This window comes from Pinus tabuliformis, chromosome 1_2 (genome assembly GCF_031772625.1).
Source record: "Pinus tabuliformis cultivar Carrire ecotype Pingquan chromosome 1_2, CPIR1, whole genome shotgun sequence".
Taxonomy (NCBI): domain Eukaryota; kingdom Viridiplantae; phylum Streptophyta; class Pinopsida; order Pinales; family Pinaceae; genus Pinus; species Pinus tabuliformis.
In genome coordinates this window covers 377,980,157-377,998,929 of record NC_142298.1, presented here as the reverse complement: position 1 = coordinate 377,998,929, position 18,773 = coordinate 377,980,157, and the positions used below count along the sequence as shown (strand labels likewise).

Genomic DNA, 18,773 nt, shown 5'->3' with positions numbered 1-18,773 from the left:
ACCCTTCACCAACTCATTCATGGTTGTTTATCTGGACAACATCCTCATCTTCAACAAGAGTTGGGAAGAACACTTGCAACACATTCGGCGGGTCCTTCAAACCCTTCGACAACACAAACTATGCCAACTTGGAGAAATGCACCTTTGGCATGAGCATAGCGTGCATGTGGTTCCGACTTAGATCCAAGTCATTCGGGATTGGCCAGCCCTGACCACTCTAATAGAGCTTCGTAACTTTTTGGGCCTTGCAATTTTTTTATCAAAGGTTCGTGTTGGGATTCTCCCACATCACTTGGCCTTTGAGTCAGATTACCAAGGGCGGAGCGAAAAAAAGTTTTCCTGGTCCGAGTCCCAATGTAATGCATTCGTTGAGTTGAATTACCACCTCTGCTCTGCACCGGTACTCACATTTCCAGGCTTGCAACAACATTTGAAATTGAGATAAATGCCTCCGACTATGCTATTGGTGCAGTTCTCAAACAACACGAGCATCTAGTGGCCTATCATAGTGAGATACTTTCCAATATAATTCAGAAGTACCCCACCTATCGTGTAGGCTTGTTGTCAATGGAAGCATTAAATTACAGGGAAGGAGATGGTCATCCACACCGATCACCAACCTCTTCAGTTTATACAAACATAAGGGAAGTTGCAGAATGATTGCCATCAGAAGTGGTCTACATATCTGCAACAATTCCACTTGAACATTAAATACAAAAAGGGCAGCACCAATCATGTTGTAGACTGCCTCAACCGACCCCCAGTTGCAGCACTGACTATTGTTCTCAACTCTTGTGGCCACGAGACCTCTGGATGGCCGCAACTATACAAAAATGATCCAGAGTTCACCTCCACATACCAGATGCTAGTAGATGGCAAGCAAGTTCATGATTTCCACCTCCAGGACGCATTATTATGCTACTTGGACCACCTTTGTGTTCCTTCAAACGAGCCGGCTAAGCTGATTTGGGAGGCGCACTACCGGTCAGGTTGCAGGACACTTTGGTGTGGAGAAAACTATGGCTGTACTACAAAAGTACTTTTATTGGCCAAAACTTCGACAAGATATTGGGAAATATATCAAATCCTGCAGTGCCTGCACCATCGCCAAGCCAACCATCAAGAAGCAAGGTCTGTACACTCCTCTGCCTACTCCCAGCCAGCCTTGGGAATCCATCTCCATGGACTATATATCTGGCCTCCCTTCTACCAAGCATGGTAATGGTTGTGTATTTGTAGCCGTGGACAAATTTTCTAAGATGGCTATATTGGCGGCCTACAAGAAGAGTATCACAACAGAGGACACTGCCAAACTCTTCTTTGAACGAGTGCAGGTACATTTTGGGATCCTGTAGACCATTATATTAGATCAGGATAACAGGTTCCTGAGCACATTCTGGAAAGCCTCTGGACACTGATGGACACCAAGCTCACAAAGTCGATTGCATTCCATCCCCACACTGATGACCAGACAGAGGTCGTCAATAGGATGATAATACACATACCCCACATGTACAACTCCAAGCATCCACGAACTTGGGATGATAATCTTCCCTATGTGAAACACAGTTATAACATAGCTCTCCATAACTCGACTGGTCGTAGTCCCTTTCAAGTGGGCCTAGGATTTCAACCATTATGTCTGATTGATGTTGCCATGCCTCATGCGACTACAGAGACAAAATCCACACATGTATTGTCCGAGGTTGATAAAGAAATTGGATTTATTAAACGCATCCACACATCCGCTAGCAGGTTCATGACATCTTGGAGAAGTCAAATGCCAAGTACAAGAAGCGACATGATCAACATCGAGTGCCACATAAGTTTCAGGTGGGCGACAAAGTTTGGTTTCATTTGCAGAAAGAATGCCTTATCGGAGCCCATTGGAAGCTCATACCACTCTGATATGGGCCTTACACCATTACCAAGGCTATGGGAGACAATTCTTTTGAGCTCAACATTCCACCATTCCTTGCCGTGCACCCAGTGTTCAATGTGGACCTCCTTCGACCATACTTTCTAACATTACTGGACACATTAGACATTGCAGAACAACTCACACCAACAAAGCTAAACCCAGACTGCATGGAACATGCCACAACTGATCGGATCATGGACACACAGATCAAGAGCACTCGCAAATAGAAGATCCAACTATATCAGGTTGTCAAAGCTGACCAACTCTTGCACCAAGGCAAGCAGATCACCAAGGACCAAGTTCAAAAGAAGTTTCCCCATCTCATGGAGGCACTCAACACAATGGGGACCATTACTTCCTAAGGGGGGGGGACTGATCTAGGTGGATATTGGAGGCCACCTGCCTATTCCACTTGGACCCCCACCACTGTTTCTTTCAATTTTCCAGTTTCCTTAATTGTAGCACAATTTACTATTTTTGGCAATTTTTTTGGGTCATGAACTTCCAGAGCCATTTTGAGGCCCAAAGCAACCCTTTTTTGGGGAAAACTAAGCAACTAAGGGCCTTTGGTTGATGTTTGCATTCGAAAATGGTATTCCTCAGATATATCTTTCTAACGAGGTATTGTGCGCGTCAAACAAAGATCGTATGCCAAAGTTACGACCTCGGGAAGTTGATGCACCAATTTACCCAAACGAGGCCCATAGTTTTTGCGCTTCATCTCCTAGGGTTAGGTTTTTGGATGTTTAGGGTTTTCCATTATTTCTTAATAATAAATAGGCCTTCGAGCCTCATTGTAACACAGTTCAGAGGCATGTAGCCGCCACATCTATTCTCAGAGATAAACTACCATCGCCCAAGCTAGTTTATTTCCATTCTTTATGTAAGCATATTCCAGTTCTTCGATATTAATGAAATGAAGTTTTATTCCTACTGCATCTCTGTGTTTTTGTTTATATCTATATTTTGTTACATTCCTGCATAAGGCCAAATCAATAACACATAATAGTCTACCTCGAAAGGAGTAAGTATGCCAACCGACCAAGAGAATGTAATAAAGACATATGTCCAATCTACATACCCAGTGAACTGATAGTTAGAAAATAAAATAAAAAACGATGTCAGAAAAAGGCAAAATCTTAGAGCAATCACCGGAGAAAGTTCCACCACCCCAGAACAATGGAAGCCACAACCAGAGAACTGTAAATCCAACCTTCCGATGGATAAAAAAAACAGCCAACCCTCACAACAGTAACAACATCAACATCCCAAACATTTCCACCATCTATGACAACATCGAAAACCAATATCTTTGTATGATCTAGAAATATTGAAGGAGGTGATCCACTTCATTCACAGTAGGGAGAAACTCGTCATTTCCAGGCATGCACCAGGTTCAGTGTCAGAGCCAGAGAAAACAAACTTAATACGGTCTATCCAAAAGGACATTGGTCCTTTGATGATATACCCACAAATGTTCAACAGTGATGAGATACAATATGTAAAGTGCATAGAGGAAAAGGACAACAATTTGAAAAAGCTCCGAGACAAAGAAGATTGTCATCCGAGAAAGGAGAGAAACTAAAAACATGTCTAGTTCCCGTGTAGAAGTGAGAAGACCCCTCAAACAAAAATTCCAACCTAGCGGCCCCAAAAATACTAACAAATATACCAACACCCTAGACAGGAACCAATAATTCTAGATAGACTCGAGCCTCGACCACAAAGTGAGGAGAAACTTATGCAACCTATGCCACACTTCTCTTGGCACACACCCAATAAGCATAGACAAGAGAGCAGAACAAACTTTGAAATTCACATGAGATAGAGCTTAAAACTCCTTTTCAACAATGCTCTTCCAAATGTAGAAAGAAAAAAGAAAGAAATTATTTTAACGTCCACAAGGCTAAAGATAACCTCGTAAGTTATTTGCTGGTAAGTTACTAGTATCTAACGTCACCTGTGTTACCAACCTTTTACACCTTAGAATAAAGTAAAATTGCTCTTTTACATAGATTATGGCTCCCTAACATTGTGTCACTATTAAAAGTGTAAACCCTAATGCTAATGCCATAACCTCTTGGGGAATATTAAATGTAAAGACATATGTCACAATTATCTTGGGGAATATTAAATGTGGAGACATATGTCACAATTATCCAAGTATGTAACATTGAATGCATAATCTTTATAGTATTATTTGAAATTAATTAAAAATCACAAGATTAATTTTTTTATTAAGATCCATATTAATTTTTTAAGTTCACACTAAATAATTTCACATTTTCTTTAAAAATATAATTGATATAATAAATTCCTATAACAAACCTTATAAATATAAGTGATATAATAAATTCCTATGACAAACATTATAACAAAATTTACACTGTAAAATTCCATCCAACTTTACCTTAATATCGTCACATTGCTGATACCGTCAAACTTTTCCTTAATACATTCGCATTGTTCTCCGTCTTTAGTATTAACATCCATGATTAGTTTTTTATTTCACATTTTCTAAGAATATATAATTGGTATAATAGAATTTACATTTGTAAAGTCCCATCAAACTTTACTATAATATCGTCACATTGTTATCATTTTGACCGCTTAATACCTTTGCTTCCTCCCTCTCACGTGTGTTCAAGTAGATAAGTGTAAAATGCGAGTGAAATTTCTCGTCCATGCAAGATTATAGGAATGAGGAGCTGAAAGACCATTACGTGTTTTGGGGCAGAACTCCTGATTATTTGTGGATAGAACAAGGTACAATCCTACTAAGGTTCGTGTTTTTTTCTTCGTTGCTCTCCATTTCATTCATCGCAGGCAAACTCCTAGGTGCTTCAGAGTCTTTGAGTAACGAACTGCCTGAATTAGTTGCACAAAATTACTTGCTAGGAATGCAGACAGTATACACAGCACATATGTTTGCACCAACTTGTAATTCAGTTAGGATTTCACATCAAATTCCTTAAAATTAATATCCATTAACTGTATAAGCATTAGATATGGAAGTTTCAATTTTATATTTCGTTGCCCCAATTCGTCTGACATACGTGGCAATTGTAGATTCTTAACTACCATTTATGGCAAATATGGCATAACATTTTATTGCTTAGCATTGGCAACTGGGGATTTTCGCTTCCAGGCTCCACCCCTATCAACCATGACGCTCTCTAAAAATCCTAACTGCTCCCATGATAGCCCATGGATAGAATGGCTTCAACTTCTACCTATGCCTTTAGATAAGATAATGTGCGACATATAACCACGAAAGCAGGTCAATAGGACTAGGATGTATATCCAGTGTGAACAATGAGGGGGTGCGAAAGCAACTTCTATATCAATGCTGAAAGGCTGAAAGCAACAAAAGACCGTAAAAAAAAATGCATAACTAAGCTATACCCTAGCAGTGTAAGTATAAGTGAAGCAATACAATAGAGAGGCTTGAGATTGGAGATTCTGGCGTTGATTGAGAGAGAGAGAAAGAGTATGTTAGGGCTTGCTAGTCTTGATGGTTGAGGGTGAGGGAAATTGAGGTATAGGCTGGTTGCTGGAGTCATTGATCGTTGTGAAAAGACTGATGCAATGGTGGATGATGTCTTCCGAGAGTTGACCAGGGTTGAGGGGACCCCAGTGTATGATCCTAGGGGGTGCATAATAGTGAGGTCGCCACACTTTCCTACCATCCCATGTTTAAGGAAAGAAACTCCAGATAGACCCTCGACTTGTTGGCTGAATCTTGGGAGGCAGTTTGGTGGGAATAAGGCAACCTACTTCAGATCAATGTTGCACGAAGCGGAAGCGTTTTTTGGAAGCGGGGACGCCGAAGCGTTATTTTCCAAAAATCTAAGAAGCGAAGCGTCCGCGGAAGCGTCTGCTATATATATATATATTTATATTTTTTTGCATTTATACTCAAAACAAACATCCCAAATACCAAATTAATTGTAGAAGACATGAAAACATGCATATTTTTGCATAAATCAAGATAGATATAACATCCATTGTACATTAATGATCTAGAATATAGATTCTTCTCCTCTTGTCTAGCCTTTGCCTCTACCTTGATTGTCTATGGATATTAGTCAACATTGCCCAATTTTGATTAAACTACCTAATTCAAGACTTAAAATATGGAAAAAAAAACTTAACATGTTTGATCGATGATTTTGACTTGATTGAAAGGTAATTTTTTGCTAAGGGCGTGCCGCATGACAAAGGAATTCAACAATTAACACCACCAACACTAGGGTACATATAGGGCTTGGTGCTCTTGATTAAATGCTAATCGCATACCTTCATACTTGATATAATCTAATGAAATGCCACAATCCCATTGATCCTGAATTCCTGAAAACTGTTAAGTCTGCTGAATTTTGAATAGGATATGAAATTCTGTTTTCTCCATATGAAGTCCAATGAGGCTAGAACCACTCTCAAACATCCTGAGTCATTTCATGGTAATGTTAAAAATTTAAGTAAAAGGATGAAAATGAAAAATAAAGGAGAATGTCACTTTTACTTTAAGAATTTAACATTACCATGAGGGAGCATCTGCTATATTTATATTTTTTTTGCCTTCATTCGTCACCCTAATCCAAGGTGGACCCACCCCCAAAAGCAAACTCACCTAAAATTAAAAAAAATATTTGAAAAAAAAACGATTTTCTAAACGCTTTTCCGGAAGCTTTTCTGGAAGTGTACACTTCCTCCTTCGAAGCTCCACGCTTCCTCCTCCGAAGCGCCACGCTTCTGACGCCCGAAGCGCCGTACGAAGCGCGCTTCGGCGCTTCGGAAGCGGCGCTTCCGTACAGCGCTTCCAAATTTCCAGGAAGCGGCTAAAAAAGCCGAAGCGGCGCTTCCGGCCAAGCTTCCTAGGCGCTTCTATACGGGACGCGCTTCGGGGCTTGGAACCGTGGGGGGGGGCGCTTCGTGCAACACTGCTTCAGATCCTTCTAGAGTTGGTCCATCTGTCAAGTTTGGTGGTGCACACTGCATGGTATGTCGTCTGTTAGGACAACTCCTCGTAGGGCTTGAAGACGTCAGTTGGCCACTTGGGAGGCGATTGAGGTCTCACTAATTTGTGGTTTGAGGTTTCTTGACATTTAGGTGGTCACTTATTGCTCCTAAGTCCTGATTGAATGGGGCAACTTGGAAATATGAGGTGATCATCTTAGTGGTCTCCAAATGGAGCGGGGCAAGCAAAACTGAGGTCTTTGATTGATTATTTTTCTCACTAGGAGAGCAAGGCAATTTTTATTGTGATGTCAGACGAAGTTGGAGAGAGAACTCAATTCATGGTATAGGTAGTAGTAATGATCTTTGATTGCGTAATAGAAGGGGCATTTAAAGATGAGATACATGTCCATCTCAAGCTTTTGTGACAGATTTAGGAAATCTTGTTTGGCCATTGGATATGATGGTGGGTTTCTATTTGGAGTTTGTAGGAGCCCACCTGAAACTATCCAAAAGGGATATTGAGTGATTGCATCTAGTGTGAACATATGTAAAGGGGATGGATAAGATAATGTCACACAACTATAAGAAGTGCTCCAAATAGAAAACCATCTTTGAGCCTAAGTGAATGTGTGGTTGAAATAACCTAGAGGTAAAATTTGTAGATGTCCACTCTAATGGTTTGATTTATCCTATATAGTTGGCAGGAGGTTGCTTATTGAAAAAGTAGTTGAGAGCAGGTAGTTGGACAAGGAGATGGCGACCAATTGGAGGAGCTGAGTTGTCTCCTATTACCAACTGTTAGTTTTTCTTAGGTCTATATTGTTCTTTGTTTTAGATAATTGCATTTCATCATTTACACACTGAATTCACCCCACAACATTATAACATTATTCAACAACATATGCAACTATATAGAAAGAACAATATCATCATCAATATAGCAATATAGAAAGGAACAATAGAAGAAAAGCATTCATACATAGAGACACCAAGATTGGTCGGAGACTAGGGCAAAACCCCACAATGGGGAAAGCCCTTTCAAATTCTTCTTCTTATTAGATTGTCATTGAATGTTTCAGCAAAGAAAGAATACAATGATCCATATCTTCAACCACAAAACTATCCAACAAAATCAACTAAACAACATCCAAGAGATGAACCCAACAATGCTAATAATCAAAACCCTGATTCAGAAGCCTGCGATCAACTGTCATCAACTGTCAGAATTTGCTATCAACTGAAAAATGAAACCCTAGGTTCCAACTGCACTCATAGGCTTGCATGCCTGTGGTTGCAACCAAAAATATCCTGAAGCATCCCTGTGATTTAGAACCAAAAACCCTAATCATACGTGCGAGCTTCAAACCTTGCAATTTCGGACCTGTGCGAACCAACTTCCATGAACCAACCTCACACTTCTGCGAGCCAAAACAGCTAAAGAAGAATGATTGATTGATCTCCAAATGAGACTCACTTGACTTGTATTTACAACCATCCAAAGGTGTCCAATTTCACTCTTGGGTCGACCTGTCCTTTTTGTGCACATGGGGGTTTCCATATTGAAATATGTTTTTCCTTAAGCAAATTAAATTCTTCCAAGGGCTAGTAGGGGTCTTCCTTGACGAGGAAGATTGTCCAAAGGAGGGAATTTGTCCTTGAGCTGCCAAAATTAACACCAACCCTATACACACTTAGTGGGACTGTATTGCGGGAATTTTTTACTTATTAAAAAATCCTACAAAAACCTAATACAATTCTACGAGACTCAAGATAATGTCTAGTATGGTATTATACATTGACTCTAGACTTATAAAACACATGCAAAGCCTAGTTATTAAGACATACTCTAGCTTTGGAGGGTGTGAGTGAAAAAACTCAATTAATTATTTATTGCTAAAAAGCAAAAAAGATTAATTAAGTGAAAAAAAAACTCTAAAGCAACTTCCTTAGTAACTAGGTCCCAAGGGGCTAAGCATTTTATATAAGTTTATCATGCTAGTGACAGTTTTTACAATTCCCCCGTAAGGCACAAAAATTGCATAGAGAAATAAGAGAGAAGAAGAAGGGGCAAAATTGCCTTGTATGACTTATGGACTTGAAAATTTGACTGTTGCCTTGCCCAACTTTGATGTTCTTCTTCCTATCTTTGCTAGGTATATCTGGCACATAACACTTCACATTAAGAAAAACCCTTGGCTTTCATATTCCTTTATAAGATTTTCAACTAGGCTCCTAAGGGGAATTTTGTTAGTTTTTGATGGATATGGTAGCATCAGATAGGTGTTCTAGTCTCTAAGGTGTCAGAGAGGCTAAGGAACACAAGGACTCCAAAACCCATAAAAGGTTTCAAGAGAAAACACTTAGAAACCTCTCAATTAAATTAATTGATCAATAATTAAAAAGTTCCTAAGTCTAACTTAGGAAAATTGATTAATTAATGGGTATTAATTGAGAAAATCGATTTTGCTCTAGAGACTTCCGGAAAAGTGATTTGACGGAGTCTAAGATGATTTGAGCCATCGATCATGATTAGATCTTGGTCGTTGATGCTCTAGCAAGAGATTATAAGAGCAAGTCAAAGGGGCTTGGAGAAGAGACATTCTACAATTGGTGAGCAAGGTAGTTCGAATTCCCTAGTATGCAGTATTTAGTGAGGGCATAGTTCGAGCCAGGGAAGAGCATTGGAGAAAGGGAGTAGCAAGATTCCAGAGAGATTCCCTGTGATTTTCTAGTGTCGAAGAGACAAGAGAAGGGGGGTTGAATAATCTGCAAAGAGAGCTGCTACAGCTAGTGCGAATAGCCAGAAACCCCAATGCGAGCCGCCAAAAGAGACTTGTTTTAGTTACCAAGTGCCAAATCAGTTTCCCGAAAGCAAATCGAATTCCCTCCAGAGGTAGAGGGAGGCAAAACGTCTCAATTAGAGACAGTTTTGGGGCTGTGCAGATTTATTCTGGGCAGCAGTGTGCATTTCTGAAGGAAATGCAAATCCCAAGAGGAGTGCGAGTTGCCGGGATAGAGGCTAGATCAGTTGTAGAGGGAGACAAGGGTCTCTCCAAACTATTTTGCTAGTAGATTGCCAGAGGTTTGCCAATTAGGCAACTAGTTGTAATATTTCTCTCAAATTGCTACATAATAATAAAACCCTAATCTGCTGCACCGATTTTCCCTTCAGGGTTTTTCTAGAGACAATTGTCCAAAAACAATGGTGTAATTTTTTATTGTGTGCATCTATTACTCAATTCCTATTTTATTTCTGCAGTGTATTTTTTTATTGGTGAAGAATTGCAGTGTGAATTATTTGCTATTTGCTGTTAATAATTTAACAGAAGGCAAATAAACTGTTAAAGTTAGGAGAATAGTATCGAGTTATTGCAGTTCAAGGAATTTTCACAAATCTCCCAAATCCAACAATGAGAAACAAGTGAGCAGCCTCTAGATCAACCTCTTATAATAAAATACTAATAAAGTGGACTCTAGATTCACAACATCCTCCAGGAAGAATTGGTATTTTGCCATGTGTCATTCCTAGGATAAAAAACATTCCTTCTTGGAATGGCTATTCCTCCCAAAAGTCTGGTTAAGCAACCTGGTTTGACCTTCTCTCAGCTGGACAACCTCCTAAGGCGGGCCTCTTTCTTTGGAAATATATTAATACGAGACTTGGGACCACCAAAGATGCTTCAATGAAGGGGTGAATCTGCTATGTCTCAAGTGAAACCATATCATTAAAGGTGATCCTCATATGATATAACCTTTTCGTCCTTAAATACTTCTGCGACAGCTCCTTTACATATCCTTCATGTTGGATGCCCCTTGACCAAGTTAACCAACTCCCTCAAATCATGGACCTAGCATAATCATCAGTGCAAGAAGCACCTCAAAGCATGTGCATAGGACAACTCTTAGGATGGAACACTGCACCCTTTGTATATGTGCTATATATGCCTCGGATACCTCTTCAAGCGTGGGTATCCTCCTTAAATTACTCAGGAAACTTTTATATAGCCTGCCTTAAAATACACTTGTTGACCATGTCAAAATGCACCGTTTTTTACGCCACTATTCTCCTGGGAACACTCTTCTAGGTAACTGCTTAATATCCTCTTCCTTTAACCCTTTTCTGTTCACAAAATATGCAATAAATCCCTCCTAAATGGGAGTGCTCCTTTCACTAGTCAACAGTCACACCTTAACAACTTTAAGAAGTGAGGTATTCCCTTAAATAGGCTTTGATTACTCTTTAAAACTTCTTTGCTACATGCTTTTATTGCTGGTGTAACCCATGAACTGTCTAGAGTATGCTGGCTGCTGTGTGAAGGATCCAAACTAGGTCCAGGGACGATCTCCAAACAGTATTAATTTCTTCTCTTGACCAGATTGCAAAATGTTCTGAATTTTTGGAATTACAGCAGGTATATTGCTTGAAACACCAATAAAGTAGACCCATATTTTCAATAAGCACTAGAACCCTTCAGCATGGAAGTAGCTGCATTGTTAAAAGAGACGTATTTTGGCAGCAAACCTTCTTTCTGTATTCACCATCGCTGTGTCACATGCATTCCCAAGCTAAGCTTGTTTACATGGGGGTTCTCACTCAGTCTTTCCGGAAAACCTTTTGTTGCAGCACTTTCATTAGCCATAGGTGTAGTTTACAGTCCAACCATGAGCAGCTCCAGGGTAAGCTTTTTATCAAAGCTGTCTACATCTCATTCTGTAACTGAAATGCTCTACAAGCTTAGGTAGAGTAACCTTGTCAATTTCAGTGTTTGCAAGTGGTGACCTAAGCCCTGAATTCCATTAAATGTTCTTAAAGAGACATGCTCCAGTTATCTCCCCCTTTGATCCACGACCTTAATTGTGACCTTAGATGTTTCTTCCGTTGGTTTAGTTAACATGCTTCTAGCCAAAATTTTGCAGAAATCAGTTAGTACAGGATGATCATCAACTTGTATGCATGACAATATTCCTCTATTCTTCCACTTGATTAGATGGAAGTGCATGCAATTCTTGAGATTCCAAGTATTGAAGAGCTTTCAATTTGTCAATCTGATCAAGAGGTAAAAAAGCACCATACACTGATTCTGTGTCCAGACTCCAGCTTATTGACCATGTCCCTCCACAATGATTCAAATGCAATTGATTTTCTTCTTGAAGGATAATGCTCACTTGGATTCTTATTTCCCTTGTGTGCTGGAAATGTTTTACCATCTAGAAACTCAAAATGCACGGGCATTTTTGAGAGGTAATGTGCCCAACAACATTGGCAACAACCAGTTGAGCTAATCACTTGTGCTATTTGCATGCAAATTTGGCAAAACAAACACATCTCTTTCTGTTACACATGAAAGATGATTACATTACCACAAATCAATTTCTTACAAGCTGGAAATGCAAAATCCAAGCAACAAATCAACTTCTCCCAATCTTACAATACAAAGCCAACAGCTTCTCTCAAGCTCATGAAGCAAAACAAACAAATAGCAAGCCCTAGATATTGCAACCGTTTCTCACATTGCTCTAGTTCTCATTCAACAAGCTAATAATGTTATGAAGTGATGTGCTTCTATTTCATTTTAGAAGGAAGAGAATGAGTCAATCACAATTAAGGTAAAACCCTAACCCTAGACTAGATCCACAAGTGCAGCACTCTACATGCCCTAAGTAGGTAAGTCGATACTCACAAATGCCAACTATACTCTGCATTTTTTATGCACCCAGAAGATCCAACTTGCCCACCCCACATCTTTCAATGCCACACTACATGCTTTTATGCGAAAAGTGCACCCTCCTAAGCCAACTGACAGAATAGATAAAATGTGGGCTACGATGCAAAATGCCCTCATGAAACTCTCTCTTATTGATGCACCCACTTACAACAAGTGTCAAACACACTTCAAGCAACAAGTAAACTAACATCTTTCTCCTATTTTCCTTCAGGACACTAAAGCCCAAAACTACTGCACAATAAGCAAGACATCTTGATACAAGTCATGCCTGATGACAAAATGAGGAAGATTTGGGTATGCTTTTCTACATAGAACCTGTGGGTACCCTTCTAGCCAATATACACCCATTAGCTAGATTGCCCTGCATGGACCCTTCTGTCATGAAGCATGGCTGTCATACACTGCCGATTGGGGGCCATTGATCAAATTTTATCACCAGAAGTGGGGTGCTGTTGTCAAGAAGAGTGGCACCACCTCTCAGTTTCTTTCTATATCGTTATTTATTGTCCTAACTCTTAAGTACAATAGTTACAATCTTGTGCATCAATCAATTACTTAATTGCTTGCTTTTTTGCGTTGAGCTCTGGGCTCTAACAAGGAATGGTTACATGCCATATTTTAGTCCATGGCAATATGTTTCTGGAGCATGTGAAACCTTTCTTCCATGCCGATATGATGCTGTGCTCATTTCAAATAATGTACTTGTGCTGACATTTGCAGAGCTTGAGAATATATTATTAGGAAATGCCTTTCTTTTATATATCCTATCCTTGAAATGAACTAAATTTCTTTACTTTATCCCAGGCAACAGTTTTGTCAGTCTTATGTGTTACTGTGCAGAGGATTCACATCATCCATGGCGGTGATATTTGGAGGCCCAACATTCCATACAGTTGCCTCGTTGACACAATATACTAATAGATGTCTGCAGTCTAGGTAATATAATCTCTTCCATTATCTATTTTCTCTTTCTATGGGGGAATCAGAACTTATTCTCTAGTTTGATTGCCATGTTCTTCCAGTTTTCTTGTTTTCCTTTCCCCTCTAATAATGAGTTGAGCTCTGAAGCTACACAGGATTTATAATTACATCCACATGCAAGCAAATGATAGAAATAATATCTCGTAGTGTGTATAATGAGTTTTTCTGGTGCATGCAAATTTTACCATCAATTTACTTGTATTTCTTGAATCTTGACTAATGGCCACATAAGGTAATCAGAACATTTTACTTTGTGCTATTGACTTTTGTTTCCATCCTCAGAATGACATTTTCTTTTCTTATGCATATTATGAGGAGCCTGGCTGGATGGCCTGAACATACTGCAAAAAGCTAACAATTGTACTGTATGAGTATTTTGGTTTTGCTGTCAAGAATGTTTATGACCTGTGACAGTGAGATGTTCTTCCCTTGTGGTTTTTTCATATGCCCATTTGTGCGTATCGGAAAATGAATCTGGGACATGTATTATCTTCTTGAAGATAAAAATAGAATATCATAACTTCACCAGCAGCCAAGGTGGCCTGAATTCTTTCTCTATTCATGAGAGAGATACTAACATGTGTATTGTGCAGATGCCATATGTTGTCACTTCTGTCCCGGAGTATCATGAAGCACAGATTTCAAAGTCACAAATATCTTGAATATGGGACAAGTCTAGAGCATTATGCAGTAAGGCCATGGGCCTCTTCTGATGAAAACGGTGTCACTGAAACACCTCTTAATTCAGACTCTGTTATCAACAAAACAAGTGACAAGAAAGCCAAAGGTATGCATGCTATTCCACCTATTTTTTCACTGTAATTCAGTAGTTTATTATTTCTCTTTATATGTAATGAATATTCTATTTGTTTTGTCAATTAATCTTTTCACATAGTCATGTCTTCATCATTGCATGCAAAATTCAAGAACCAGCTCACTCTATCAATTTACCTTTGCAAGGAATAAACTTTGATGCTCACTGCTATATTCAGGCTTTTAACACAACCATTCTCCTGTTTGGCCCCATTCAATGACTATCAGGGCTCTCTCCTTAGTAGTTGTTGTTAGTTTTTGGTAGCAGCGGACATGTGTTCTAGTCTCTATGGTGTCTAAGAGGCTAAGGAACACATGATCTCCAAAACCCAAAAAAGTTTCGCAAGAAAAGCCTTAGAAACACCACGATTAGATTAATCAACCAATAATTAAATATTTACTAAGTCTAACTTAGGAAAACTGGTTAATTAAATCAGATTAATTGAGGGAAATTGATTTTGCTCTAAAGACTTCCAGAAAAGTCACTTGATGGGATCAAGATGATCTTAGCCATCAATTGAGATGTGATCATGGCCATTGGTTGCCCAACAAAAGATTATAAGAGCAAGTCGATGGGGTTTGGAGAAGAAACGAGACAGTTGAGACACTGAGGGAGGTAGTCTGAATTGGCCAGTTGTAGAGGGCAAGGCGCAGTTCCATCCAAAGAGAGTCAGCAGCGGGGTTTTTAGCAGTGAGAATTTTTGGAGAAATTCTCAAGAGGTTTCCAGCATTCTAGTGTCAGGGAAGGAGGCTGAGATTTCCAGCAGAGGAGGCTGATTCAGCTAGTGTGAGTTGCTAGTTAGATAGTGAGAGTTGCCTAGAGGAGCTCGTTTCAGTTTGTCAGTGTCATATCTATCACTCGGAGACAAAGGGAGTGAGTTAGAGGAGTCGCTGGAGGCAAAACGACCTGTAGGGAGGCATTCTCAGAGGTTGTATGAATTAATCTGAGTAGGCAGTGCGCATTTTGGGCAGACAGTGCAAGTGCGAAAGAGGATTGCGAGTGGCTTGGAGGAGGTCAAATCAATTTGTTGGAGGGAAAAGGAATTTCCCAGCAATTTTTCCAGTGAGATAAAATTACCAAAAGCTTTGCCAGTAATTAGGCAACCAATTGTAATTCTCCATTTTGCTAAAGAATAATATAAACCCTCATCTGCTGCACTGGTTTTCCCTTCGGGGTTTTTCCTGGGACAATTGTCCAAAAATAACAATGTCAAAATTATTGTGTGTTTGCGTTATTTTCTCAATTCTAGTGTTCTATTTTCCACAATGTTTTTATGTGTGAAGAATTGCAGTGTGAGTTATTCAATATTGGCATTAATAATTAACATACGACAAGTAAATTGCATAAGTTAGGAGAATAATATCTAGTTGCTGCAATTTGTAGAAATTTCACGGCTGTCTGTTGCTTTCTATTGATATTTGTTTGATAAGATTTAGTGAAACTATGTGGTGACTTTGTTTAATATAGCCCCCCTTTATGAAAATACTGCTGCTGCAATTGGAAGAGAATACTCAGATCAACATGGAACACATCCCTGCACATGTAATAATTTGCATCACAAGGGAAAAAAACTACTTAGAAGCTGGATGATTTAGGATATTGGCCTATGGAAGGTCACCTTGTATAAAGTTATTGCAGGATGCCACCACACCATATTGGAATTTGGACCAAACTTTCCTATGAGGTTTATGGACTAGCATTTCATCTGGACATGGGTGCACCCATTTTTATTCATCAATTCACATATTCTCTCTCTAAATTATTGCACATTTCTCCTTCAATTAAGAAAATCTGGAAATTGGAATGAGTTCTCACTTGTAACATTGAAAGCCATAACTTTCGCATATGATGTTGAAAGTATGTCTTCTGGCACATGACTTTGGGGGTCCCACAAAAAGATCTATGCACTGGCACAAACAAATGTCAAATATTGATTCTGGTTTTGCTAATGCAAGATAAAACCCTCATTGTATTGAACGGGTTACTCTTTCAGGTTTCAAAACAATATCAATTGCATCAAGGCACCATACCTTTCAGTAGTTTACCACCTTTCAGGTCCAAGACTGTGTTATTTTTACTGAATGAATAATGGCATTGAACATCAAGTGGCACTATCCTTGTGTGACTTTTGCTGCATTAGAGGTTTATTGATGGACATGTGTTAATTTTAGGTATGTTCTATGATTAGAGCAATTTATTTCAATTTTCACAGTTAGCTCAATATCTTTTCTAGATTAGCAATCACATCAACATTAAAGTAAACTGCAGATAGAACATAAACATAAATCACTGAAGACAAGCCAAAACAAGAGGACACAAGATGTGGTGCTAGCTAGGGACAAACCCCAATGTGGGGAAACCCTTGATCAATTCTTCTTATATGTTCTTCAATAGTTCAACAGAGAGAGAGAGAGAGAGAGAGAGAGAGAGTACATTTACAACAGAAGTCAACACTTTGACTTATCTAGATAAGAGCATAGATCATCTCTAAGAAGTAGATACATGAGATCAGTTGAAGACATGTTGCTTCAACTGATTCTCCAAGGTGACTCCTTCACCTATCATTGTGCTGAATCTCGTCATCATGCTGCACCTCACCGTGCTGCACCATGCTGCACCCATCATCACTATGTTGCATCTCATCATGCTTCACCAATCATGACTGTACCATGTACTTGCTGCACCAAGCATCATTGTTGTCCCAAGTACTATTGCTGCACCTAGCTGCACCATGTACTTGCTGCACCTTGTTGTTGCTGCTGTCCCATTGTGCCACTGTTGCATAGTGTCATTGCTGTCCCATCATAGTTCTGTCCCAACATGCTGTTGTCCCATCAATGTCATTGTTGTCCCATCATAGTTCTGTCCCAACATGCTGCTGTCCCATCATTGTTCTGAAGCTGATCATGTTGCCACATAGCTGTCCCAAGTGGTATGCTGAACCATGTTGACACACAGCATGTCTCATGTGCTTGCAGCACCATGCTTGCCTTTGCTGTCCCATTTACTATACAACTGTCCCTTGCCACTGCTGCCTAGATATATAGGTGTAGCTGCTGTCCCTAACAGTCATGCTATACCTTGCTGCTGTCCCCTTAGCCTTGCCATACCTGTTGCTGTCCCATGTGTCTTAGCAGCACCATGTAGCCCAACTGTCCCATTTATTAGCATTGCTGTCCTGGGCATGTTTGAGTCCTCAAACTCTCATGCTGTCCTTGTTTTGAGGGTCACCTACAACCCACCTTTTCAGCCGTATTAGGCCTACATCTAGGGCACTGTAGGTTAGTGTTAGGGCTCCCTTTAGACTGCGTTAGGGCTGCCTTTAGACAACGTTTAGGGCTGCCCTTTAGACAATGTTTAGGGCTGCTCTTAGACTGCGTTTAGGGTTGCCTTTTGGACAACGTTAGGGCCTCTCTTTGCTGTGATAAGATTCCTCCAAGACTGCAGCTAGGGCATGCTTCCTTGACAACATTTTTGACTTCTTCTTTGATAGCGTCTTTGACTTCTTCTTTGACGACGTCTAGGGCTAGGGCATCTCCTCTAGGGCAGCTCCCTTAGTCTTCTTTCCTCCAACGTCTAGGTCTTCCACTCCTAGATTTCTCTTCCACTAAAACCGAAGACAAGTGGAGAGAAATCAAGATAGAAGTGTGTGTGAGAAATGACTCTCAAGTTATCTCCTTTTATACTAAAACGTTGAGCACATGTGGTGTTTATTTGGTTGCTGGCCGACCTTGACGAATTGTCTTATAACACAAATAAATTCATAACTCCATGAATACTTATCGGAATCGGATGATCTTTAGATCAATCCTACACCTCTCAATGAGAGGGATCCAAGAAAAATATCAGCTGCCATAAATAAGATGACCACTTGGAGTTTGGCCCTAGTTTCCAATTTTAACACTCCCTCTCAACTAGGGAGAATTCCATCCGCTGATCCATATGTCCGACTGTACTATCTCTGGCATCAGTGCTCTGCTCTGCTGAACCATGAAGAAGAAGAATTGATCGAGAATGTCTCATACCATTCTCTACTGACCCAAAGTCAGTTTTATTGATCCCAGATCAATATCACAAGAGAGTGTCTCAAACCACTCATACTGATCCCAGATCAGTTTCATTGATCCCAGATCAATGGAGGTCATCCTAGCATAGGGAGTACGGTAGATACAACGATGCATTGATCGATAGTACTACTATGGTCCCTGATCCCATTTCCCTGCTCATTGGCCAGATGAGAGGTACTTCCCATGAGTCCCAGACTGCATGGGTAGGATGCCTCAACAGGAGAACCATTCATCCTGTCCCTAAGTCGCCTCAGGGTATCACAGGGGAAGGCTGAGCCATTCACCCTGTACACAACGCACCA

At 39.9% G+C, this 18,773-nt stretch overlaps 1 protein-coding gene across 4 annotated transcripts in view; it reads left to right on the top strand.

The window, feature by feature from the left end:
- Nucleotides 1-4,533: 4,533 nt before the first annotated feature.
- The window catches only part of LOC149205951 (uncharacterized), a 166,711-nt gene continuing 152,471 nt past the window's right edge, over nucleotides 4,534-18,773 (top strand). The window contains exons 1-3 of one of the 4 annotated variants that reach the window (XM_089393597.1): nucleotides 4,534-4,687; nucleotides 13,414-13,545; nucleotides 14,184-14,377. In XM_089393597.1, coding sequence (XP_089249723.1) covers nucleotides 13,466-13,545; nucleotides 14,184-14,377 — 274 coding nt within the window. In that variant the 5' untranslated portion in view covers nucleotides 4,534-4,687; nucleotides 13,414-13,465. Of the gene's footprint in view, nucleotides 4,704-13,413; nucleotides 13,546-14,183; nucleotides 14,378-18,773 lie in introns of all 4 variants that reach the window. The other 3 variants (XM_089393596.1, XM_089393595.1, XM_089393598.1) reach the window with 3 other exon arrangements.